At 39.2% G+C, this 25,912-nt stretch overlaps 1 protein-coding gene across 1 annotated transcript in view; it reads right to left on the bottom strand.

Moving 5' to 3' along the window:
- Window positions 1-344: 344 nt before the first annotated feature.
- The window catches only part of ajap1 (adherens junctions associated protein 1), a 112,698-nt gene continuing 87,130 nt past the window's right edge, over window positions 345-25,912 (bottom strand). The window contains exons 2-5 of the mRNA XM_076166213.1: window positions 20,626-21,377; window positions 1,740-1,827; window positions 1,356-1,598; window positions 345-417 (exon numbers count right to left, since the gene is read on the bottom strand). Of these exons, the coding sequence (XP_076022328.1) occupies window positions 345-417; window positions 1,356-1,598; window positions 1,740-1,827; window positions 20,626-21,377 (1,156 nt within the window). The remainder of the gene's footprint in view (window positions 418-1,355; window positions 1,599-1,739; window positions 1,828-20,625; window positions 21,378-25,912) is intronic.

Below are 25,912 nucleotides of genomic sequence, written 5' to 3'. Positions count from 1 at the left end.
GAGGTAAGAAGAAGGTCACTGGTATAAATATCCATGAACATTTTCCAAAACGGACAAGAAATCATCAACTGCCACCATATACATTGGCATATAAATAGAGTATTTATATAATAAATTCTTTGAGATCAATTCACCAAAACACCACACAGAAGATGGACTGAACTGTGACCATGTCACAATGACAAACATATGCCAAGCTTCCCTCTGTTTCCAAACTGGGGCAGCGTCACAATAGGGATCTTGGTGGCCAAGGCTCACATGTTAATTTGTGTTACAGTACCCACCAGAGCGTAAATTCAGGAAGTCTGTTCCACACACAGGAAGTGAACAAGGCCTTCAGCTTGTCAACAGGAGATCTCAAACCACTTCTCTGACACAAAGGCCACAGGAATCAGTTGCCGTTCAGTGGGAGAGGGCCTGTCAACCAAACATATGCAATTAGATGTGTAATGTGTCCTCATACCACTGACTTGGTCAATTTATCACCTCTTTTATATGATATGATGTTGATTGATTAGCGTATCAGATTAATGCTGCGTTGGTTTCAATAGGCCTTCATCTTGAATCTCCCTGATCTCATAATATTAAGACTTAATAACTGGTTATTTTGAATGTTAAAATAAAAAATCAGTTATGCAAAAATTCAAAACACTATCATTATAAAACATTTAAGTGCAGTGCAAACCCTCAGTATTTTAACTGGTTATTGCTTATTGGTTATTTACTTTGAGGGACTCTGGTGCTTCTTCTTCTTCTTCTGGTCTTTTATCAGAACAGCATTCTGAGCTGTCTTCACTGTAAGAGCACCTTGTTCACAATAAATTACAAGAAGCAGCAAATAGCTTTTGGGTGTATGGGGACATGCAATTCAGTCGAGAATTGCATTAAAAATAATCTGCTGCTTTTAAGGTATCTAGGTATTTTGCTGTATAAATTGGTCAACACTTTCAGCATTAAGGTTTACATAATACTCTACCTCAATGTCTCTGCAGAGGGAATAATACATTCGATGTAATAGTTTTAGAGATGTTAAAGCTCCACTCTATACTGCAGTGACTACATGAGTAGCCATTAGTATTTGAGCCTTAAATGCTGACTTATAAGTAAATCTCTTCTGACAACTTCAACTAGATGGAAAAGACCCTTAGATAGCTTCAAATAGGAAAGACTAGCAAATACAAGGTTGTCATGCCCCTTCATTCATCAAGTTCAGGTAATTACGCCATAGATATAATTACCATATCTGCAGTAGGCAAAAGACATCAGAACATCAAGGACTCTACAGTCAAGTCGGTCAGTGAAATGTGTTAGCGTATCCACCTTTCACACTGAAATGACGTGCTGGGGCAACTCACCTGTTTCCATTGTAAGCACTCTTGTAGACAGGTGTCTGCTGGATCATCTCATCAGTGTAAATGGGCACAGCAGTCCGAACGCATTCATGTGAGCACTGCAGGCTGTCATTGTAGGCAGTGAAGATATCCACCTTGCTGGGCACCCGGGCAGGGGTGAAGTCTGTCAGGTTCTGGCAGCTTTCCTCCTGCTGGTGGATTTTACGCTGATGACTACTGTGGCGGCCATTTCCTGACTGTGCACAGCTACAAAAACACGCACCAAAGACAAGAAGCAAACATAAAATCATACCTTGTACCTTCTGTTAGGTTCAAGGGTTTGAAGGAAAATGAGTGAGTGAGCTTATGTACTCTCTTAATTGGATAAAGTAAAGGAAACTTCCCTACCAGTTTTTAAGGACGAGAGTTGTGATCAAGGCTGCGATAACCATAATGAGAGACACAGTGATTGTGATTATCTGGTGAACTGCCAAACCTGTAAAAAGGAAACATAAGAACAGGGAATTATAAATATTTATGGAGAAAACAAGTTCCACTCCTGTCGTCCACAGCACAGAGTCATGTACTCATCCTTTTATTTAGTTTTCTGTACCAACTCACCACACAAAACAAACAACACAAAACTCTAAGAGCAGCTCTATCACAATATAGAGGTCGACAGCCCAGAACAATTTGTTCCCTTCTAAGTCCTGATGATACTATCACCTGCTGCTATTCATAATATGGTGTTTTGTAAACATAAATGTTTCACCTCATCGTTTCTGCCTGAAGCCTCTTGCTAAACATTACACAGTTCAAGTTTATTGATGCAGCAGTGTTCTGAGAGGTAATGTCTGAGTCAGGCAGAGCAACATCTAAATCCAAGGTAATGAGATTATTTACTTATTTTTTTCAATGCTGGGACAAAGTTTTAAGTCTGTGTTGTTGGCCCTACTCAATGAACCTGTTGTCCTTGGGGTCAATATTAAAAAACTAAAACCAACACGGCTACTGCAACTGTAAACTATTTTAGGAAATACTGTTCAGTCTGCAGGGGACTTGGCTGACAACCGAAGGGTCGCCAGTTCAAGTCACAGGAGGACCAAAAGAAACGAAGATGGGCTGGTAGGGATGCCAGCGCATCTCCTGGGCACTGCCGAGGTTCCCTTGAGCAAGGCACCTAACCCCCAAATTGCTCTTGGGTGCCTGCAAGGGGCAGCCCCCCTCACTCTCGCCTTTTTCCATCTAATTGTATACGGACTGTGTGTTTGCATGAGGGTGTTTGCATTAAAAAGTGTGTTTCCAAGTCTGTGTACATTTGATGTTTTTAAAAACAACTGAGGGATGAAAAATAATTTCCCCTTGGGGATCAATAAAGTGTTTTTCTTTCTTCCTGACAACACAACAAAATTCACTTGTAACATTTCTGCTAGATATTTTAAAACTTTCATTTTATGAATGTGTAAATGTTTATGTTTTATGTCAATAAGTCCTCATTTACAGTAACTCTGTTTCTAAACCAAATACCAAAACAGCTATTAATCTCTCTGACAGCAGAAAAATGTGTCTCTTTACAGTCAGATTGTTTACTTTCAAACGTTCTTACATTTAGAAGTACCAGACAGTACAGACTGGATAATCAAGATATTATTAATACTGAATTAAACTGATGACTCTCATGCATATTATTTGATTCAAAATGGATTATAAAACTCATCTATCTTTATGTGATCACAGGTCTACCAGAGCAATGAAAACGATGTAATCTTGAGACCATACAATTAGTTGACATCTCAGAAGCCTCTGCATTATGTCATGGTCTTATTGAGCTGTCTGTGGTGACAAATAACACCTGGCCATAATATTATTAACGCACTTTAAATGATGCATTACACATTCTTGTGCAACCAACTTGGTTTTCTGCTTGCTCGCTTTCTTCCGTTTGACAGCTACAAAATCATTGCATTGTTCTTATTGAAACCCTCCAAACCCCTGGGGAGGGTTGAGCTCTTGGTTTGGCCCACAGTGTAATAGAAAAAAACTGTGCAGTACACATCTGAAGTGAGGATTAGTCCATGGATATAGCAGTGTACTGGATGCTGTGTGCTGTGTGTGTATGCTGTGTTGTGTAAGTGTGTGGGTGAGTGATACAGCATGAGAGCAGCTCAGGCACAATGACACACTGCAGCAGGTGACATGCTGCAGGAGAAAAAAAAGGGAAAAGAAAAGCCTTCATGATGAAAATGCCCACGTGGGCCTCATACATCTCACCTCTCCATCAGCAAGCTGCCTAGCTGCTGATCCAAGCCAATTTGTCTCCTGGAATGCTCAAAAGGAACTGCTGCTCCATGATTTTAGCTTTCATCTCCTCTGCCTGCAGCCTGGACATGCTCGTGTTCTTCTCATTTTACATATGCACTTGGATAATTAACTTCTGTGGGCAAGGCCACAAAAAACCAATCCAGGTCAGTCTTGGATTAATGATACAGTATTTAGGCTCAGGGAAGTCTTAGCTTCCCAACACAATCTGAGTCCTGAGCCACGGTACAGGCACATTAAGTTATGGCTCTGGCTTCCCCTCGGTGACGTCAAGGCTTTAAGTTCAAAGTGTATAAATTAACATTTGTCCAAGTTCAAATAGAACTTTCCCGTGCCCTTGAACAAAAGCCGAGGTCTGTGGTGAGAATTGTTTGATTTTTCCACTGATGAGGAGGTGCTTGTCAGCTACATTTCAAATCCAAATCTGCAGATTGCAAATTTATGTCCAACCACACCTGGCTGAAACACATTATGGGGCTCAATTAGAAACAAATCTGTACAAGAAACATTCTTCCTTAAATAAAGGAATCTAATCTTTTTTTTTTATGCAAACAAATGTGAACAAATAGCATTGTTAACATATAAGGAATTGCCATAGGTAGTCATTGTTAAGAATTTTCCCTCTCAGTAAAAAGTCATCTTCTATTTCTATTCTATCTTTAAGTTTCACATGCTTCAGATCTGATCGAAGTATAATATTTATAATAAAACTTAATTTGTAGAGTAACAATCCAGACTCTTTGGTCTTTACATAAGAGCCTGACAGAGAACTTATCCTTTCAAAATCATAACCTGCCCCTGCGTTGAAACTGGTGATGCATTAAATCACGTGACATTTGGACCAAGTACAGATAAGGTGGACTATCAGAAGTAGATAAGACAAAAGACAGTCCTACACTGCATGCTGCTCCTAGCGGCTTTTACATGCCTTGCCTATAGTTTGAGTACATTCTTTGAATACCTCAATGTGCCATTGAGTTTAAATATGGCTGGATTTCTGAGTTCTACAGTTGCTGCTGAAACACTTTGGGTTCTCTGCAGTACCTCTCTATAAATAAATTTTGGCGTCAATTATGGACACGTTTGTCCCCGTAGGGAGATGACAACTGGGAAGTTATAGGTAAAATGCAAACTGATCCAAAGAACACACAGATACTGAGTGCTGAATTCTGCAATATGATATGAATAAATGCAACACTTGAGCTTATGATCATTACATATTAGAGGGAACCCATCACCATGCTGTTTGCAGTTTACTGACACAATGTTACATGTATTCTGGGTACTTACCTATATTTTGTCTAGCTGCCATTTAGAAGCACCAGTATATGTACTTGGCCAAATGCAATACTTAAATCATTCGGCTCAAATCGAGCCCACAACTTGAGGCTAAACAAGCAACATGCTCAGTCCATATAATACAGCTCATAATGTCATAGGTGACAAATGGTAACATAGGAACTAATTCTGTTTTAGAATTGCCAGTTGGAGGGAGGGAAATTTGGCTTGGCTCTCTAAAACTCATTGTGCCCTGGCAGCCAGACTGAAAAATCACCTTTGGCAGTCACCTCGCTTTAGAAATACTCAGTTAGGTTTGTTTAGTGAGATCACTGCCAAACAAAGAAGGGCTGTCATTGCAATAGAAATAGGACAGAAAGGGACCCAGGGTGGAGGGGGCAGAGAACGTGACCTCCTGACAGCAGGATTTGAGTCCCATCAAGTCTCCCAGCAAGGAATAAATGAGATTTTTCACTTCTTGGCAACAACAGTTGATTGAACAAGCCAAAAAACATGGTAGTTCAATAAAATCTCTGCTGGCCATCTACTTCAAATAGAAGCTGAAGTATAAAAAAATCTAATTTACTGATTTTTCCCGCTGTCTTGTGAAAAAACAGCAAACATAATGTAAACGTGACACTGGGGATTTAACTATCAACCAACAGAACTCAGGGAGTATTTTTGCTTGTGTCTTAATTGTTTCTGCATTTTGAGAGCCCATGCCTCCACGAAGGACCATGGTCATCTGATTTCAAATGTTTTCGCTAAGACAGACTTATGTAAATTCATTGTATAGTGGACTTGTGGACGTAATATGTGAAAACCATTTCCTGCTAAATCAACATTGTCTCAGCTACAGTACAAATGGGTGAATGACTGCAACAGCACACATGTTAAGCCTGTCATAGCATTTATTTTAATCTATATCTGGAATAAATTTGACAATGGCAAATCCTACATTTGAATGGCAGCTGCCTAAAACGTGCATCAACGTTCTTCACCCACGTCCTGCCTATCAAATTTTTTTTAGTAAAAATAGTGTTTGTCTTTTGCTTTTCCAAGACACATTGGGTTCGTGGGGAGTTCTTCCTGGTATTCCAAGAGAGCTTTGGGTTGGGTCGGATAGCATTTTATGAATGTTTGTAAAGTGTTTTAAATAAAACATTAATGCTGACACACGACACAAAATCAATCTAGTCATACATGGTTTGCTTCAGTAATATTTGAAATGTCTCAATGAAAAACATGAAACATGAAGGTGAAGAGAACAGCTGAAAATACAACTAAATCTACTATTCAGCGAAAGTGGATTGTAAAATCCGTCAAATGTAGTAAGTGTCCTCCACCACAAAGGACATAGAATTAGGTTTATATTAAGTACACAACTGAATCCTAAGATGTGACCCAGAGTACACACATGGATACATACATACATGAATACAAATCAGGACAATAAACTCTAGTAGCCAAAGACAATAGAGCAGGGGTCTCCAACCTTTTTTCCTCTGAGAGCTACTTTGACAAAATAATAGTGCCTGAGAGCTTCTCATGTTTTATATTATAAGTAACATTTATTCACATTGCTGATTCTCCCCCCAAACCAGCTGAATAAGCATATTTTGTGTGAACAGTTACAAAATGTTGATATCTGACACTCACAATAAACAAACTTGACAGCAGCTTCATGTGTTGGACTGACAACTGATTGGCTTATAATCATTTTGTGACAGAAGAATGACTGGTAGCTCCCGAGCGACGTGTTGGAGACCCCTGCAATAGAGAGTTGGTGTGCTTATCTCTGTTCCCAGCCTCTCTCACCTAAATTCACTCAGTCACATTCCCAGTCATCGGAAAATCTCAGTTTTGTTGTCTTGACACAAAAAATAAAGAACATCCACTATAACCTTATTCTCAGTGACACATAACAAGACAAATGCAGGAAAAATTAAGAATTTGAAGTAAATTGATTTATTCAGACAGACGTCGTTACTTGTGTGTATTTCTGTAAGGACAGCTAAGTGCTATTCTACCTCGACACATTGCAATACACATGCATCATAAACATTCCTGACACACGCATCCACACTCATACACTCTTTGACCCCTTTGAGATGTCTCTCCCACGTTCAGGGACCAGAGCAGTACAGCTTCAATCGAAGGCAGCCTGCTGATAGTTAACAATTGGCAATTAATAGATGTGTCAAAGTGTCAGTCTAGGCTGATTTCCGCTGAGTTGCCTGGCAATCTATTACTGAAAAAAATGGACAAGAGAGAAACTCAGAGAGAAAGATCAGAAACATTGATTGTACATTCCTTTTCTCCCAATGTCAAAGGCTGTGTTGCATAATTCAATCAGTCTAGATGGCAAAAGCTGATTGGGGGATCAGAGGTGGCCAGAGTACATTGCTTTTATGATAACATAATTTACAAAAGGATATGCTTGTCACTCTTGTGTGTGTCTGTATTAGGAAGACTGTAATACACTGGCTAATCATGTTATCAAATTATCAAGAGGGTATGAAAGGGCATTACAATGAACGCAATTTCCATCAGCCATTTTGAAATCTCTACATTGCCTTATGTGTGACGGAAGTTGTTATTAAATCAAATTGTTATAATAGCTCAGTAACGGTATGATACTGGGAAAAAATCACATCACAATATCTTAAAAATCACTGATGTTATGTATTTTGGAAAATACATGATGTTGTTGAATGTGTACAGGGCATGGGTTGCTGCTGTGAGATAGAAAAGTAACAATGGTCAAGATTCTTACATTTATCCAATGCACGGTTGATTCTGACACGTCAATACAGCCAATTTGTGTTTACAAGACTCGGTTTCTTAAATGCCTGAATGCTCCATTAATGATGACAAACTAAGCTAAGCTAAGTACACTTAATTCCTCACAACTTGAGTCTGTAGTGAGATTTTCCTGCAGAGTGATCCGCTTCATTGCATACCTGCCCCAGGTTGGCAATTTAGTGACTCACCTCATGCATTTGTGGGAGGTGAGACACACTTTGGGGTTAGTTACCAATCCAGCGGCACAGTTATTTTGGTTACAGAGATGACCGCGTTTTGCACTGTGCGACGTAAACCTCAAGTCTATAGGAATTGCAGGCCACACTGGTATTTTCATTGATTCACCCTTGAAGGCACACCCACATTTATCTCCTAAACCAGTGGTTCTCAAACTGTGGTACCTGTAGTGGTACGCAGACGAACCAAAAAGAATATCGGAAATGCGACTTAAAATAAGTTTAGCACATTTGTCTTGTGTATGTTTGTGAACATGCTGGGTGTAAGAGGGACTGCCCCATATAGGAGAGTTGTTTAGATGAGAGAGTTCTAGTACCACTTTGTACAATGTGGCTGTGACTGACAAAGGTCAGAATAAATAATATTCTTATGAGGAATAAATGTGCTTCCTTCTTGCATTATAATTTATTCTGTATATATTATAGTACATTTTTGGATGCTTGGATGGTTGGATGCTAACTGCATTTTATTGGCTTGTACCTGTACTTTGCTCAATGACAATAAAGTTGAATCTAATCTAATCCAATCTAATTTTGCACAGCAGCTGAATAGGGTAGGCCTACGCTACTGTATTTTAACATCGGCCATAGTGGTGGTACTTGGAGAGCAACATTTTTCTGAGGTGGTACCTGATGTAAAAAGTTTGAGAGCCACTGTCCTAAACCATACACACGTACTCAATTCATAGAACTCTTTAGTCCGTTTTACTTTAAGTATAGATTCTTTAAACGGACACACGTATAAGCACACAGTAGTAACACAGTTTATTCTACATGTGGAATTCATGGAACAAAGAGTAAAGACCAATATGTGATTCACAACAGAATCTCTTATCACCAACATCCTGTTTTCATGAAGACCATCTCTTTCTCATCATTAATATAGTCATCTGACAGCCAGGGCGTTATTATGCACCGCCATGTCAAATCATTAATCCACTCTAATAAACACACCCTGGGCCAGATAAATTATTAAATCAATTAATTGAATAAGCCTTTTGTGCTGGTTTGGGGTGCAGATTTGAAGTATTCGGCTCAAAAAAATCTATGCGTGTTATGTATCAAACGCATGGCCTGGAAGCTTTGTGATCATCACAAGGTGCGCTTAATCTCCTTTATGGATATGTATTTAAAGGAGGATTGCACAAATAACAGGGGGGGGGCGATATTATAAGAGCAGTTAATTAGGTACTCTTTCGAATTTGAGTTGAATTAGTCAGGTGTCAAGCAATTTGCGGGGGTCAATTCTGTGTGACATTACTCCGCCTCCGTGCAAATTCACTAATGTGAATTAAAGCGCTGTTAAATCACAGTCCGCAGTTTTACGCACACTGTCCCTGGTAAACTAAATACACTGTTAAGGCCCACAATCATATACCGTAATTTTCGGACTATAAGACGCACCTGACTATAAGCCGCAGAAGCTAAATTGAATGATGTGTACATATATAAGCCGCACTGGACTATAAGCTGCCGGTTTTTTAATGTTTAATTACCATATGTAAGGGTTCGTGCACAGAGGGGATTGTCGGGAAAGAGGCGGCTGTTTGAGGAAGCTCCCATTTATTAACATTTCAACAAACAAGTTGCATATTTGCATAAAGTTTTCAAGTGTTACCATTTAGTGCAATAGTAGCTACAGAACATGTGCTATGCTGTGTAAACTGTACTGTATCACATAGCGTTTCAGACACACAAACTTTTCAACTTTCAAACTTAAACGGTGCGCTCCCAGCGCACGTACCGGCAGTGATCTACAGCAGTGGTCCTTGGCATGAAAAAGATTGAAAACCACTGATCTACATTATAGCCTACAGTAGAACCATAACAAAAAACAAAGCTTACAGCGCTTGACGAGGCAATATCAATGGCTAAATTAAATGTTTATTTAAAAGTGCAAAATAAAGTGCCTGTAACACGACAGTAAGCGCGTAAGCCTAAAGTTGCTGTAACACGGCTGCTTAAAATATACAGTAATCAGCCTACCAGAAAAGTCATTAATCCTCGTCTTCATCTTTTAGGCTAAGGTGCAGTACACGGCCGCCTTCCGGAGGACTGTAACCTGTAAAATCCATAGATTTAGGAATTCCCCTAGTGGCCGCTAGCTGTAAAAATCCATAGATTAGCCGCACCGTTATATAAGCCTCAGGGTCGAAAAATGGGGAAAAAGGCGCGGCTTATAGTCCGAAAATTACGGAACATCAATTTCCCCACATCCAAACAATATACTCAACGCACTAAATAGGAGTTTTGTGACATTTCCCAGTGTTACTGGAGCCATAGATTGCACTCACGTATTGCTTGTCCCCCCTTCTGTCAGTGAACACATTTATATAAAAAAATTAGAAACACACTTATTCCATGAATGTGCAAGTAGTCTGTCTTAATTAAAATTTCCTGAATAGTTTTTCGGTGACTGCTGTACTATGGATTTTATGATTAATAGACATCCAATTCGTTATTTAGCTGCTGTCGTTGCGTCCCAGTAAAATGTATTGGTAATTTTTTTCTTCATTTAATTTTCACTGCATTTAGATATGATTTAATTTTCCAGGCTTGTTGAGGGCTCCATGTCGGACAGACCATTCAAATGCGCCTTTTAAACTTGTGTTCACACTGCAAATGCACTAAAGAGGCGGCCATGTTTGCTGATTGTGCAATTAGCTGCAACCTTACTAAATTAGATGTTCATTTCACGCTAATTCAACAGTTTGTGCTGTGTGTTTCATGTATGTATATCTGACCCTCAGTATATCAACTGTCCATACTTTCAGCTCATTTATCCAATGCAATCAAACAGTAGGGGAGAAAAATGTAATTCCTGTTCTCTCATGCATACCAAACAGCCTGATTTTTTTGAGTTTTTTAGTTTCCCTGCTTTTGTGCATGATAATAAATATCTCTATGTTGGAGATAGGAGGACACACTTTCTTGTATTGAAAAACTGGTAAGACCATAGCTACACATGACTTTCTATACTTTATTTTAAGTATACATTCTTTAACCAGCACATGCAGCTAAATGTAAAGTATATAACATAAGATAAAAGTTCATTATCCCGAGGGAAATTACTTTGCAACAGTTACAGTACAGTGCAATGAATGAAACGAGAACGAGAAATCGCCAATACTAGTGCAATAAAAAAAAAAGTGCAAGAATGCATGCAGATCATAAAGAACACACAATAAGGGTTACAAAGTACATACAGTAGGGGAACAAAGTACATAAGAGTACAAGTACATAAGGAGGACAAGGGTACAAAGTGCAAAATATGCATCTGGCTGGGAGGTAAAGGGAATTACAATTTATACAACTTGTACAGCCTACATGTTTGTACATATGATATACAGCAACGTGTTGTGCGATATGCTATAAAGTGACAGTGAAACAGTTTGAGGGGGGGGGGGGGGGCAAGGCCTCAGATCCCTATGTCCCGACTGTCCATCCTCGACCAAAGGTAGATTTATTATAAAGATGACCACTGGGAGGAAGGATTTCCTGTGGCGTTCAGTAGTACTCCACTCCAGATCCAACCGATCAAGTTCAAATCCCAGGTCAGAACCAGCCTTCCTGACGATCTTATTGATCCTGTTGGCTTCTGCTGACCTCACCCCACTGCCCCAGCACACACAGAAGATGGCACTGGCTACCACAGACTAGTAGAACATCCTCAGCATGGTGTTGCATACATTGAAGGATCGGAGCCTCCTCAGGAAGTAGAGTCGACTCTGTCCCTTCTTGTACACTGCCTCAGCGTTCTTAGACCAGTCCAGTTTGTTGTCCAAATAGTAGTATTTGTACAGTATCCCTGCGCTGAGTCCACAGTCACCCCATTGATGGACACAGGTGTGGGGGGTGACTTCTTCTTGCGGAGGTCCACAGCCAGCTCCTTCGTTTTGTCAGTGTTGAGCTGCAGGTGATTCAGCTCACACCACTCGATGAAGGAGTCCACAACGCCCCTGTATTCCTCATCCTTCCCCTCGGTGATACAGCCCACTATTGCAGTCATCTGAGAACTGTTTATGTTTCATTTATTTTTCATTATACTTTCTGAAAACTATAATGAAAAATCTGTCCCATTGACTGTAGATGTAGTTTTTTTGGGTGTGGCTTATGTATCTTTATTTCCCAATTGTTGGTCATAAAAATAACTATTGGACAGAGGAGGGCACACTATAATTCATAAAATGAATACCAAAACATACTTAAAGAAAGCCTTGCTCTTCAAACTCCCTTAGGAAAGTCCGAGCAAATATTTGTCTCTGTAATTAATTCTCCAGCAAGAATATAAACACCATTACCCATGTGGAATCCTTGGACATAATTTCCTCAAACCAAAGCGTGAGTGTTTGGTTGTTAATGTAGTTTTTGTCTCTCTCTCTCTCTCTCTCTCTCTCTCTCTCTCTCTCTCTCTCTCTCTCTCTCTCTCCATGTCTCTATTATTAAATCCTTTTGTACACAGGGGCATTGACCTGGTCGGACCAGAGCATTTGTTAACCATCTCAGTTATTTCTGTATCTGATTTAATGTCATCACACTACGGTATTGTATTTGAGGCACCATGTATCTGCTCTTGACACTTTTGTATTGTCACTTCTGATAAATGTAGCTGCCATATTACTGAATGTAAATGTATTTCCATGCACAAGTGAGAGCCGCTCCTGACTGCTGATCTTTCCACACACACCCAGTTGCTAAGAAATACTAAGAAATAATAACTGCTGGGCTTGACTGCGCAGGTGGGTCAGCATACTGATGTACAAAAATCGAGCGCTTGGTGTTCACTTACCAGGGGCCTGTACTACAAAGGAAGCTCAACAGACCTCGGCTTCCTTGTTAATGCTGGCTAGATCAACGTGGCAGCCACAAAATGGGGTCTTCAAATACAAGCCTACAGGAACAAGATGGACCGGTCACATGCCGCAAACATACTTCACGTCTATCACAAGATCTAAAAGAAGAACTTAAAGAACCCAAAATCTAAAGGAAGAACCCAAAAACAGATCTGGGGAACAACCGTTTCTAAACTTGTATCCAGTCAAATACACAGGGCAGGCAAAACATGATATATACACAGCAGCCACCACCAACACCAACTAAAAGCGTTTTGACCAAGGACAGGAAAGAGACACAAAAGGCTGGAAACAAAATCGCAGCATCAGAGTGACCCTCCTAATTACAGGTAAGTATACACAGGGAACAATATTCGTAATCAGATACATTGTAAACCAGAACAAAAACGACAAAGGTAGCAGATAAACAAGTGAGAAGAATAAGCTTTAAAAGAAAACAACTTTGTCTTCAGTGTCATTACTGTATGTTGTCGATTGAATATCATCTGTGATCGATAAGCATTATTCTCATCATTGTTGTGTTAGTTGCAATCTCAGCAGCTTGAAACGCACAGCAAAGCAAGTAAGGAGCGTACGTCTTCCTTCCATCCATAACCTGTAGCATTGGTGAATAATATCTTCAAGGAAATCAAGCGGACTTTGCCAGGATCTAAATTTCCTGCTCCCGCCTTATATGGGGATTCCCTAAAGATATGACAAGGGCCTCCTGCCTTAACAGTGACGCTATTTAACATAAAAAATATGCTGCTCCAGACTCGACTTGCTGTGGAGCATAAGTTACTGTGGCAACAGAGTGTGATTAGAAGTGAGTCAGTTTTATGACGTTGAAAAATCTGACTTAAACTTCTATTTAGCTGACAAACCCCTTAATCTCGATTCTCAGTACAGGTCTCTGGTTCATGGCGGTTGTCCATTCTGCTGCTCGTAAAGAACGCAGAGCGCACCCATAGCGTAACAGTTTTATTTGGGAATCAACAAGATAACGTGCATAATTTCTGTCTTTGCAAATACTCCACATAATCAAACCATACCAAATGTGATGGAACCAGTGATTCATTTAATTCATGCTTTTTGATTTGAAAGTCTGAATCTGCTAAAGAAATTATATAATACTTCTAAAGAATTATATAAGTATACAGACTCATATACTTCTTTTCATACTGGAATAACATGACAAGAATCAGAAACAAGTCACAGTCAAGATTGGGGTTTCAGCACATTATTCCTTTCACTTTCTAGTCTATCACAATTGAACCATCATCAAAACTGAACTTCTCTGTACAATCATATGGAGTTAACATGAAAATGTGCCTCTGTCCCTTTCTCCCTTTTCAACAGAACAGTCTTCTTTATTTGAATAATTCCTCATTAACATCTGCACTCTTCCTTCAGTCCTTTGTGCTAAGCCATGAAATAAGAGCTTATCAGAGAAGAGAGAGAGTGTAGTAGCATCTACTTGTCCAGCCCCTTTGCCTCCTCTTGGCTGAGTTCTCTGTAAATCAGGGACAGAGGGCTCAACTCTGGGGTAACTGTCACCAGTCAGGACATTCATTTTTGCCAATTCTACTAAGAGATGATACAAAGAGTAATGGTAAGATCCTTGGGTTGCCATGGTAACTGTTTGAGAAAGTGTATTCTCTGTTTCTCTCTGGCTGTTGAAGAGGCTGTACTGTACGCCTCCACAGGTCCACCATGGGTCATAACGCTGCATCGCGATGTTCCCTGAACTTGCTACTTTAAAAAATAGATTCAAGGGATACATGAACACTTAACATACATTTTACATGTGCTCTCTTTGCTCTAAAGTGCATGTGGTATTCACGTCTTCACTCCACTCATTTAACCCTCCATCCCCCTCTCAAATTTAATAATGTGATGTGAATTACTGCCAGATAGATTTTCAACATGTGGCCCCATGCCTGGGTGCTATCTTTCACTTAGGTTTAAAATATTGACTGAATGTTTCTGTTTCAGGAGCCCAATGGACAATCCACACTTTACTTCCGCTTACTTAGGCGTAACACCAGTTATATCTAACCTTATGACTTTCAGACTCCTTAATAAGACTCACAATATCTGTACAATCTCTAAAGTTTTAATCATCTCATATTCATAATGGAGCTGGCAGCTCCATCTGTTTAGTGAAGAGGGGGGTGGCAGTTACTGCAGCACAATCACTGGAAACAATCAGTGAGCATCTGGACACACCAGCAGCCATAACCTACACGAGCCCACCAACATCACCTCCTCCCACCTCATGTATGATAGCCATGGACAATCAACAGAAGCTATCTGCTCAGGGCCGCAGCACCCACAGGAATTTCCTGTTCACACTAACAATGTATCTGATATTTGGTCATTTCTGGAAATCCCAGCTTTGCAAGAATGGTTGTTACTTGACAAAGAAATGGATTGATTGTAATGGAGTTAATCACTTCAACAGCCAACAAAGCCGATGTTCCTGATTTAACAGAAAATTCGAATACATTTTTTTCAAAATCTGACCATAGCCAATGATCATAAATCTATCAACCACCCACTTAACAAATAAAACATGACAGGCTGCACTGCAATCATAAAACACCCTCCAAAGTTGGATTACAAGGATCTTTATCTTTGGCCACACCCAAATCACCAAACCAAACAACAATAATTTGATAAAATGTTCTGTGTGTGCTTGCTGGTTTAAAGCTTGTGTGATTATTTTACATGTGAAGTATGTTAAACACAGTTTTGACGTGTGCTCTTATACTGTTGTTACCATACATTTTCTATACAGAAAATTAGGCTACAGTCAGGTTAGTTATCATTGCTTTCATGTGTCAAAAACTTAATTGTTAATGGTTGTCAAGCTGAAAATAATTGAACAAAACTCGAAAACTTAAATCACAATTTACTTGAGAACTGAGTCAGAACCCTTGCTATAATTACTGACTTGTGTCTTGGGTCTCTGTGTGTCACGAGTGGAGCTGAAAGGACTCTGATCATGTGGTGCCTCATAACTGCAGGAGGAAACCAGCTTTTTGAAGTGAGATGGACAGCATGAAATGGAATGCATAAAAAAGGGGGGCATTCTTAATCTACATGTAAAATCATTATAATTCCAGCATTTGATCATAATTAAATGTTAAAAAAGTGCACCAAGGAACTGCATCCTACTGTATATAAAGTACCCTTATAATGTAATCTCAAAACAATTTTTTCAAGTTCATTTTGTATGTATTGAGGAACCCTTTCTTCCTTCATTTTCTACCGTAGGGGTCTCCAACATGTTGCCCGCGAGCTACTAGTAGCTGGCCACCCGTTTCTGAGTAGCTTGTTAAAGGTTAAAAGAATACATACATTTGACAATACAACATCAATTGGTAAACCTTTTCTATTCATTCAAATTCACAGACATACTTATGTCACAAAACTGTCGTAAACTCTAAATTGTGACTGAGTTGTCTGTCTCTGTATGCCCTGCAGTAGACTGGCAACCATCCAGGGTGTACCCTGTCCCTAGCCCAGGGGTGGGTAAACTTACTACATAAATTACCTGTAAAAGTTATTGCATATTCCCCAAAGGTTTACCGAATGCACTTTATGTCCTTTCTTCCTTTTATTTTTATGTAATGTCTGTATTGCCAACATGCAAACGTGTTCAACATGCTGTTATTATTAGAGAGGAATACGGAGAGGTTGTTAATGTCAACAGAATGGCCCGGGTTGGGCCATTCTTCAAGTGTTCTCTTTCAGGTTCTCCATAATATGTTTTGTAAAAAGATAGGTCAATGTAAACATTTTCAATATGTACTTGTACCTCTATGCACTAAAACAAAGGGAAAACTTGGAGTTGTCCATTTACATCCCATTATAGGTTATTATGCTGTGATTTTACTTTTAAATTGGGCTGAATGTGGTCCCCGGACTGTAACGAGTTTGACACCCCTGCTTTAAGGCTTAATTGTTAAATTGTCTTGGTTAAGAAAAAAAGTACTTCTTAATATTTAGAATATTTCTTCGCAGCCCCACATTCAAAACAGACATAATAGGTGAAAAGTGTCATTTCTAGTGTGCTTAATGTTCTCCTAGTTGTCTTTGTGCTTTGAGATTTCAACTAGTTGGGCATTGGGGTTATGGGAGCTGGCTGTGGTTGTTTCTGCCTCTGGTGTGTCTGTGATGGACGGGTGCGTGAGTGACAGAAACAAAACTCTTTTTGTCTCTATGCAGACGGATTATGCCGACTCCGATCCAAGTTAATCTGATTACTGGGAGGAATTGTCAGTCATTAATTACAACAGTATTTCTATTCTATTTCTATCTATGTACTAAATGGTGTAAACTACAGTACATTAACACTACAGGGTTTTCCCTTCACATTTAACACAGATGTGTTTTTGAGCATTACATGAAAGCAGAAGATCTTACATCATTCACCGGTGTCTGCATCTGCACTGGCCTAACTCCCACTACCAAAATAGGGCTGCTGGTTCACTTTCTTTGGGCATGAACCATGTATGTTTAACAGGCGTTTTTTACAGCACCAATACAGGCATAACAGTTTATTGGCAGATAACTTCTGCATCATTCTTATTTTTAAATTGCAGTGGACCAATCGTGTAAAGCAATTTACTCACACTGTATGAAGGATGTTGATTTTGCGTCTTTAAACATCTTTATGTTACTATATGAGACTCTTACCTAGGACGCTACTGTAGAATATTGAGGATAATTTTGCTTCACCACTGCTTGTGTTGGTTTACATTGAAACTAAAAAGGGCTGACTGCTCTGATTGATGTTATAAGGTTCTGGGTGTGTTCTGGATTGAAATTACAAAGGAACAACGGAAAAAAATACCACCCCACAACTTACATTCTTTCTGGATCTCACTATGCAGGTGTTAACACTTTATTTAATGGGTCTGTCATTGGCGATCAACAGATCACCTTGACATAAAAACAATTCACACATACAGTGTCTTTGACATTTGACTAAAATCGATCTGACGAATACGACTTAAACCAGTTTAATGCAGTTCCTCTAATGTCAATTAGATGTTTTAATGTAGGAGTTATAAAATGGTATCAAACGCAGTACTAAGTTGTAATAGGATAAGCACAGAGAAAAGTCATTTGTTGCAATTATGAGGACTTTCACCTGTGCTGTCTCTTTGCATGGTGGGCTCGAAATCAAGACTGAAAAACCTCAAATAAACTATTGCCTCATAGAATGTCACACAACTGATTAGTGGCTGCTTTCTCTAGGATTTTCACGACTACTGTATATTGACCTTAATAATCCCAAATCATAATAGCAGAAATCAAGTGAATATCAAGTGAATTGATATTTCGGTGTGTGTACTGACCTTACACTGATTAGATCATAATTTAAAGGTGTTTACGTGACAGTTTTACATTAATTAGGTTTAATAAATAAATGCACTCCAAGATAAAACAGGAGAGATAAGAGAAAGAGACAAAGAGAAACACCTCTCCTTGAGCAATGGTTTTATCAGTAAAGCAGTAGTGATAATTATATTTTGCCTTGGGGCCAATAGGAGACATGGGTTAATGTTTTGAGAAGACAAGGAACATTTCAGCACTGAGGGTTTGCTTTGGAAAATCCCTCCATTCACCTGCTCTGATGAGACTTGGTCATATTGTTGCTACACTACTGACAGAAAAATCTGAGCTTTTCCCTCATCAACTCTCTATGAGCCATGTGGTGACTGATTTAGGACATAATATCAAGCAATCATTTTGAAACACAGGTGGTCTCACACTCACCTGTCATTCAAGAGGAAATGAAGAGATCACATTAAAGCTGACAAACCAATTGTAAAAGCCAATTCACAATCAGTACAGTTTATGCATTTGAGTCACAATCCTAAAATATATACAGTATCTATGCCAATATCAGTTTATAGCTTCAGAACCTAGTGCAAATGTATATTAATCATTGATTTATATTATATATATTATAAGACAATTTTGACAAAACATGGTGAAAGGACGGTGCATGGACCAGTGAAGAACCTCATCATTTTGAAGCAGATTTGGCTGCAGTGGGTAAATCTTTACACTCAAAAATTGGGTGTTTTTCAATACACACACACCAATCTCTATGAAATTAATCCTGTAAAATAACCTCACCTCTGTGTCAATTCTACCTAGGAGCTATTAAAAATATAGAAATGTAAAGTTTGTAGCTTTACCTTCACATCCTCGAATATTACCAGTATATTGCTTTGGTAGCAGTGAAGCCTATTTCCAGTCAGCAAGAGTTAAGCATACAGTTTCATACCTCCATGTCTTCAGACATTTGTCAATGCAATTGCATCATCAAAGTCCAACAACTTTTGATCTCCTTTAGCGTTTGGCGCCTAATTTTAGGACATTTATATTAATTTACCAAATGTGAAAGAGTCAATTAACATAGTGCTTGTTCGTAAGTTGTTAAACATGACTTACGTTTTATGGCTACCGGTATGGTCCATTTAAAAAGCCGTCTTTCTCATGGACTTAATGAAATGGTAAATCTAATATTCCTTCCTGGGAGGATTGTGTGTCTACAGCAGTAAGTTTCTGCCCATTAATTACACATGGATTTTTTGAGCAGGCGGGGCACTGGCAGGGATAGCACTGAGAGCCACAGCATGGTCAAGGACATTTTCTCAGGTGTCACAGATTTTCCTGGCATATTCTAAATGAAAAGCAGTGGACTGACAAACAGCAAGAGACAGTAAACACTTATGAAATAGCATATTTTCACATACTAACACATCTGAGATTGTCTTTTCTCTTCCAGTTTATCATTCAAACGTTCCCATTCTAGCCTTGTCGCGATTTCGGGAACTACATGCCCTGGAAAAGAATTTCCCTTCTGGGGATCAATAAAAGTGTTCTTTCTTTCTTTCTTTCTTTCCAGGCACATATTTGGTTTATGTTATTTTGGCAGATATATGTCATCATTTTCCTCCAGCTCGTCCTGCAATGAAAAATTATCATTTATTAATTTAATGTTTCTGATCCAGTCCAATTGATCTGAGCTTAGCGCATTGCTCTGTGGATACATGTAGTCTATTGACATTTGCGGATTAAAGGCCGTGGAATACATTTGTTCATATATGTTTTGGGTATATTTAAACAGATTTCAAACGTCTTGACATGGTTTCATAATTTCCAGACCTTGTAGATGTAAACAAACCGACTACTGCATTTAAGACTGAAAGAAATGTCTGAGTCAGCTGTCAAAGCTTTGTTTATGTTTGTGGTGGCTCAAAGAGATGTAAGACCTGAATACATCTGAAACCCATTTCTTTATTGTTTGAAATACAACCATACCAGTTATCCTTCAACCAAACTTAGAACATATGCGTATATTTCTGGTACTGACACTGCATAAACTTCTAATCATGGTACTTCACTCTCTTTGTATGTACACAGTAGCAACCTGTTAGGGGTAGCGGCCCCTCAGTGCTGCTACTTGTTTCCTCAAATCAAACATAGACCATTCCAGACAGCACACAGGAGAAATTGCTTGTGAACACTGCTTTAGATGCCTCATCACAGGACAAACTTCTGTACTGTTCTGTATGTATGTATGTATGTAGCTGAATACTGTATGTAGGTATAGTGGATAAATCACAATGAAGACCAAGGTTTTTTCTAACCCAAGGAATGATGTAATGTTGAATGGTACTCAAATTGAAAATCATGATCTTTGGTACAGCACTGGATATCGCTGTCTTAAAGGAAGCATTTAGAGACCATCTGCATTAAGGAGAAGTTTAGGAAATGATATATGTGTATGTGTCTTACCTGGTGTGTCCCCATATGGCTTTGGTGGTTTGACAGTCTCCCCGAAGCTGATAGTGGCCCTTGTGGTACTTAGCCTCTTGGGCTGTGGTGTTGTCACCACAGTCAACGTCCTTTGGAGAACCCTGGTGGTAGTGCTAGTGGTTGTGGCCACTGTGGTAGTTGAGACCCTGGTGGACAGTGTAGTATTGGGCACTGGAGTGTTGTACTCGTCTATGTTGTCCTCTGTCCCTGTGGGTCCCCAGTCGATAAATCCTGCCACTGTGGTAGTCCGGCCCTCATGAGGCTTGTCACTGTTGTCCCATTTGAGCTGCCTCCTCTCTCTCAGTAACAGCCCCCTTCCTCTAGGTAAAGCTCCTGGAGCTTCCGCTACCACAGCCAAAGGATCACCTGACTCCCTTTGAGAGTATTTTAATCGGCACTCCTTACACGCTGCTTTCCCTTTATGCACTGGTTTCTTATGCTGTTGACCCTTGGCCATTGGCCATAGCCCTGCCCTGTTGTCTTGGGGTGGAGGGATAGCGTTGAGGAGTCGGTGGGCCAAGGGGCTCAGAGTTCTCCAGTGAAGCTTGTTGGATGTGTCCCAGGCAGGCTGCAAGCGGGGCCTCGAGCGAGACACAGATTTAGCTGTGAGCTTTAGCCCCAAACCCTGACTTAGGGGGCTACACACAGAGAAGTCCAGGGTGAGGTGGGTCATGGCCAGGAGGATCCACACCCGGTGCCCAACACAACTGCCTGGCCTCAGAGCAGACGGACTACAGGAAAAGAGACAATGAGAGAGAAAAGAGAACAGTTTTGATTCAAACACAGGACACTGAATATTCAAAATCATATTCATTCAGGATCCTGCTTTCAGTCTTTAAGGTAATGAAGTCAAATGAAGATTCACATTTGTATTCAAGATCAATTTGCACACTTAGCAAAGTTCTACTTCATGACTTCTTGAGAACCCATCCTCACTTCCATCATGTATACTTCCTCAAGGAGCCTATTGAATAACAAAGGTAAAACACAAAGTAAATGTAAGAAATAATGAATTTGAACTCTCTCACTCGGAGCTGTCAAAACCTTTAAGTTCTTACCCTTGATGTTACAGATTCATATCAATCCAGAGATGATTGCACTGACACAAGGACAGGCCTGGTTTAGCTGATCATATTCAGCATTATCTGCCCCACAACCAAAGTCATCTGATTCCCAAAGGGCAATTTGGTTATGAAGCAAAATGATTGGATCAGGGAGATCACGCATCATACCAGGGGGAGACAAAGCCTGACAAATACATCACTCAATTCTCCAGTGATATGCCAATGGTATTAATTAATTAATTAACAAAGCAAGTAGTCCCAAAATAGCTGAATTCTGTTCATCAACGTAACCTAACGAGCTAATAGTCTGTTCAGGCTCAGTCGATTGATTTTACAGACAACCTTCAGTGGCTCTTGGGACAAAGCACCACATTGATTCCTGAGGGAGAAACCTCATCATGTCTGATCTTTCATCTCTGCTGTCCTTGTCCAAAAGTCACCACTCAGGATTCACTGTGAATGCATCACAGCATGGATGTTACATTGAAAATCACTTGGTGTAGTATCAAGATTGATGTATTTTGATTAAAGTGATACTCTGGTGAGGTCAATGATTTTCAGTTAAATTAAGTCTGAACTTTTTTGCCAATATGTGGTGTTCTGTAGAATCGATCCACATCAAAAAACAGAATGCAATCCATTGAACATGTGGAATAACCGTTAAATGCCACTCTACGTGACATTTTCAGTCATGTATATACAAAACGCCATATAAAACGAAAGTGTTTCCTATGATACACTGTCGCCTATAAAGTTGGAATGTTTTTTTATTCCAACTTAATGGGTGACCATGTATTTGGATACCTGGAGATGATTGTATTTTGTGTTGTTTACTATCCTATAGAAACTTTGTGGGGCCATCTCACATCATTTTGCTGCTGGGGTCAATTTAAAACCCTGTGTTCCTATACATAGGCAAAAGGGTACCTTGGTAATAGATAATGTGATGCAGGGGGTTTGACAATGCATAACTGAGGCCATGGTTACACTATGCCATTTCATGTGACTTGTATCCATTTTCTAGTATCCAATCACAGTAAACTGCATAAAGTGGCAAAATGTAACCAAGGGCAAATCAGATTTTGGTCGCATTGGGTTAGGAGCTGCCAAACCACTTGAGAAGATGGCATACCTCACAGTCATATTAGCTCATGGTGTAACAACAAGTTGGAAACGGGATATGTTTTATTGTGGCATGCATGTAGTGGCATGCATAACTTCTATCTTTGTGCTGTTAAAGAAATTTTAGATTCATTTATGCTGATTGCAATCTGATTATATGGTAAAATGATATCTCAACTATCTTTGTTTATTTCTGCAGCTGCTGGGGAATAATATACACAAATATATTGCCCATAGCCTTAGTCAATATGTAACACATTTTACCCTTTGTTGTTTGTTCTATTCAAAGCCTATCATTACCTAGCTCATGTGTATCCAATTGGCCATGTAACATTCTAGTAACAGAGACAGTATTATTGTATGGTTTGTTTTAGTTGTTAACCTTTTTGGAAACATTGGAATTTTACTGATTAATGAAGGGCAAAAAACCTCATGTGTCAAATTTCCTCTTCTGAGGAATGTTACATGGCCAATTGGCTGCTTGGTTATGCATGAGCTCTATTAATAGAACCAACAAAGGGAAAAATGGTTTACACACTAAAGAAGGTTATGGCTAAAACTTTTGTGTATATTATCCCTCTGCTGCTAGACATTTATTTGTGTGAGAGTGGACATCTTTTGGCCATGTGGTCTACATACCTGATTTAAGAGACAGGGGAAGGGAGCTGTGACTACCAACACCACATTTCAAAAAATAGATTTGTGTATATATACTCAAAGTTTTAACATGCATGTAAATATACTGAAAGTGTGTAGTGCCATGCAAGTCTGCATTATAACATTCAGATAGCTTTTTCTGTTATTTTCCATGTAAAGAGAGACTTAGAAAACAAATATTATTTATTGCAAAATGCAAATTTGTTTAATAGTATTCCTATATCAATGATATGTGGCCATCAGAATGATTGAGAGTCTGAGTTATGAGGGACCAACAAACCACTGAATAATAAATGATAATTTGGAATGGCATTTTAACTGAGCCATAAACAGGGATTGATGTGGTCATGGAATAGCAGCGACAAGGTCAAAGTAGTATTGACACTTAAAAATATGGGTACTAATTTGTTTTATGAGTGCTTGGCCATGGTCTAAGGTCAGGTCTTTTTCTGTTGAATATTTTGAGTGAAGAAATCTTTTGACAATGAGCATGCAGTTATGAGACATTTTGAAGACTGAGAAAAGAATAAGAAAAAGAAAATAAATCTCAATGAGACCTAGGAAATGAGATACACATGTGGACTAGATGCATAAGGAGAAGAAGCAATGGTGACTTCAGCTAGTGACTTGTACAGTCGGGTTGTACAGGTGGTGAATGACAATGTTACTGCTGATGAATAATTCCAATGAATTCTAATGTAAAATGATATTTCTGTACCAGAGTGATAATGGTGAAGCCAAATTATCATGGTTCTGTCACATGGGTGTAAAACATTGCCATAAGCAGATTATTTGTATCTAATGTTATTTAAACAAAGGGATGACAAGCAGAGAGACAGCAACTAACCACAGCCAGCAAAGGATATGTTGAAATAACATAATGTAACCACAAAGTTTCAGATGACATTCAATCTTTTTTCTTTAAAAGATTCATGCAATCTCTCATTGGTAAAGGAGTTATTCACCATGAGCAACATCACGAGGAGCGGGAAGATGACAGAACACAAACCTGGACTTTGTGAAAAGAACTGTGGGATACACAATGATTATGTAAACATGAACAAAACATTCATCTTCATTTAACAGATCCAGAAAGGGGAGAAGAAAGCAGAGATGCAGCAGAAGTTATACCAGTTGTGTAACCAGAGAAAAAACACCAATAGTACAGGATTGCCATAACTAGTCCAGTGATAGTCCAGTGGTCTGAATTACTTCATAGTCATGTTTTTGTTTTATCATGGCCTCCATTATTTCTCTTTTACAGTCTTGTATTTTTTTGATGTCAGCAATCAACATTACTTGCAAAAAAATAATGCTGCTCAAAGTGAAGCCTCCAATATGGCAATCAATTCTCTGGCTGTTTCAAAATGTATCAATACACAGCAAATCAATACATTGCCCAGCCCTAAAACACACTGAGGTATTTGGTGTGCTTTCAATGTTTACGGCATCAATTGGAAGACATCTTATAAATGACACAGACAGCATATTGACATGTTTAGTCAGTGAGTATTTTATATAAAAGAGGTTCTGACGTTGAAAAATCATTCCCAGAAAACTGAACACCCAATGATCCTGGGCTAAGCATTGGCTCCTAAAAATCCCTGTTACTACAGTTCAGGCTAAAGTATCCATCAAAGATGTGTATAAAGAGTAGGAGTAAAGTACTGTATAGTTGTCAACAAAATTTCACATTTGAGACTGAGAGAGACAGGCAGCACAAGATGAGGCAGAAGCACTATACTGCACAGGAGGCTCCTGAGCTAATATTTAACCATGTTGTGGAAAAGAAGGACCAGTAGGACAATGCTGAACATGAAGAGGAGGAAGAATCAATTGATGAGGAGGAAATAACGATGAGTTGATAGATCCAACATACAGACCACAGATGTATGGGGCAAGTGGATGTCTCTCCTGTCGCTGATGCACGATCCAGGCACTGTGGATGAGCGCCTGGTCACCTTCAAAAGGTTGCTGTCCATTCAAACAGTACATCCTGAGTCAACCTGGGCAATATTGGATAAAGATATGCCATGCCAGGTCCATGGAACATGCAGGGATTTGGGGCGGCAGAAGCCCAAATCCCTGCCCTACATTACCTACTTTTATGTAAACAAGGTCTAAATGTCTATTGGCCCTAAATTCTAAAATTAAGGGATTTTTTTGTGGTAATGGGTTGGACTGGAGTCAAAGGTGTAACACGAAATGTATTGAAAATGTATACTTTATGCTTTAAATTACAGTCAAACCATTTTGGGGTCAATTTGACCCCAGAGGACAATAGGTGTTGGGCTGCGATTCAAAAAATTCAAAAAATAGCACCCTCACCAAACTTTGACATATTCCACTCCGGTATATGTCAGATAGTTAGGATTACATCAAATATAAAAAAAAATAAGTTTGTTTTTATTTCTTATACTCAA

This window comes from Genypterus blacodes, unplaced genomic scaffold, assembly GCF_046128005.1.
Source record: "Genypterus blacodes isolate CSIRO-AG114 ecotype Tasmania unplaced genomic scaffold, CSIRO-AGI_Gbla_v1 ptg000156l_1, whole genome shotgun sequence".
In the NCBI taxonomy this organism is placed as follows: domain Eukaryota; kingdom Metazoa; phylum Chordata; class Actinopteri; order Ophidiiformes; family Ophidiidae; genus Genypterus; species Genypterus blacodes.
The sequence above is the reverse complement of the archived record's forward strand: the minus strand, read 5'-3'. Positions and strand labels throughout refer to the sequence as shown.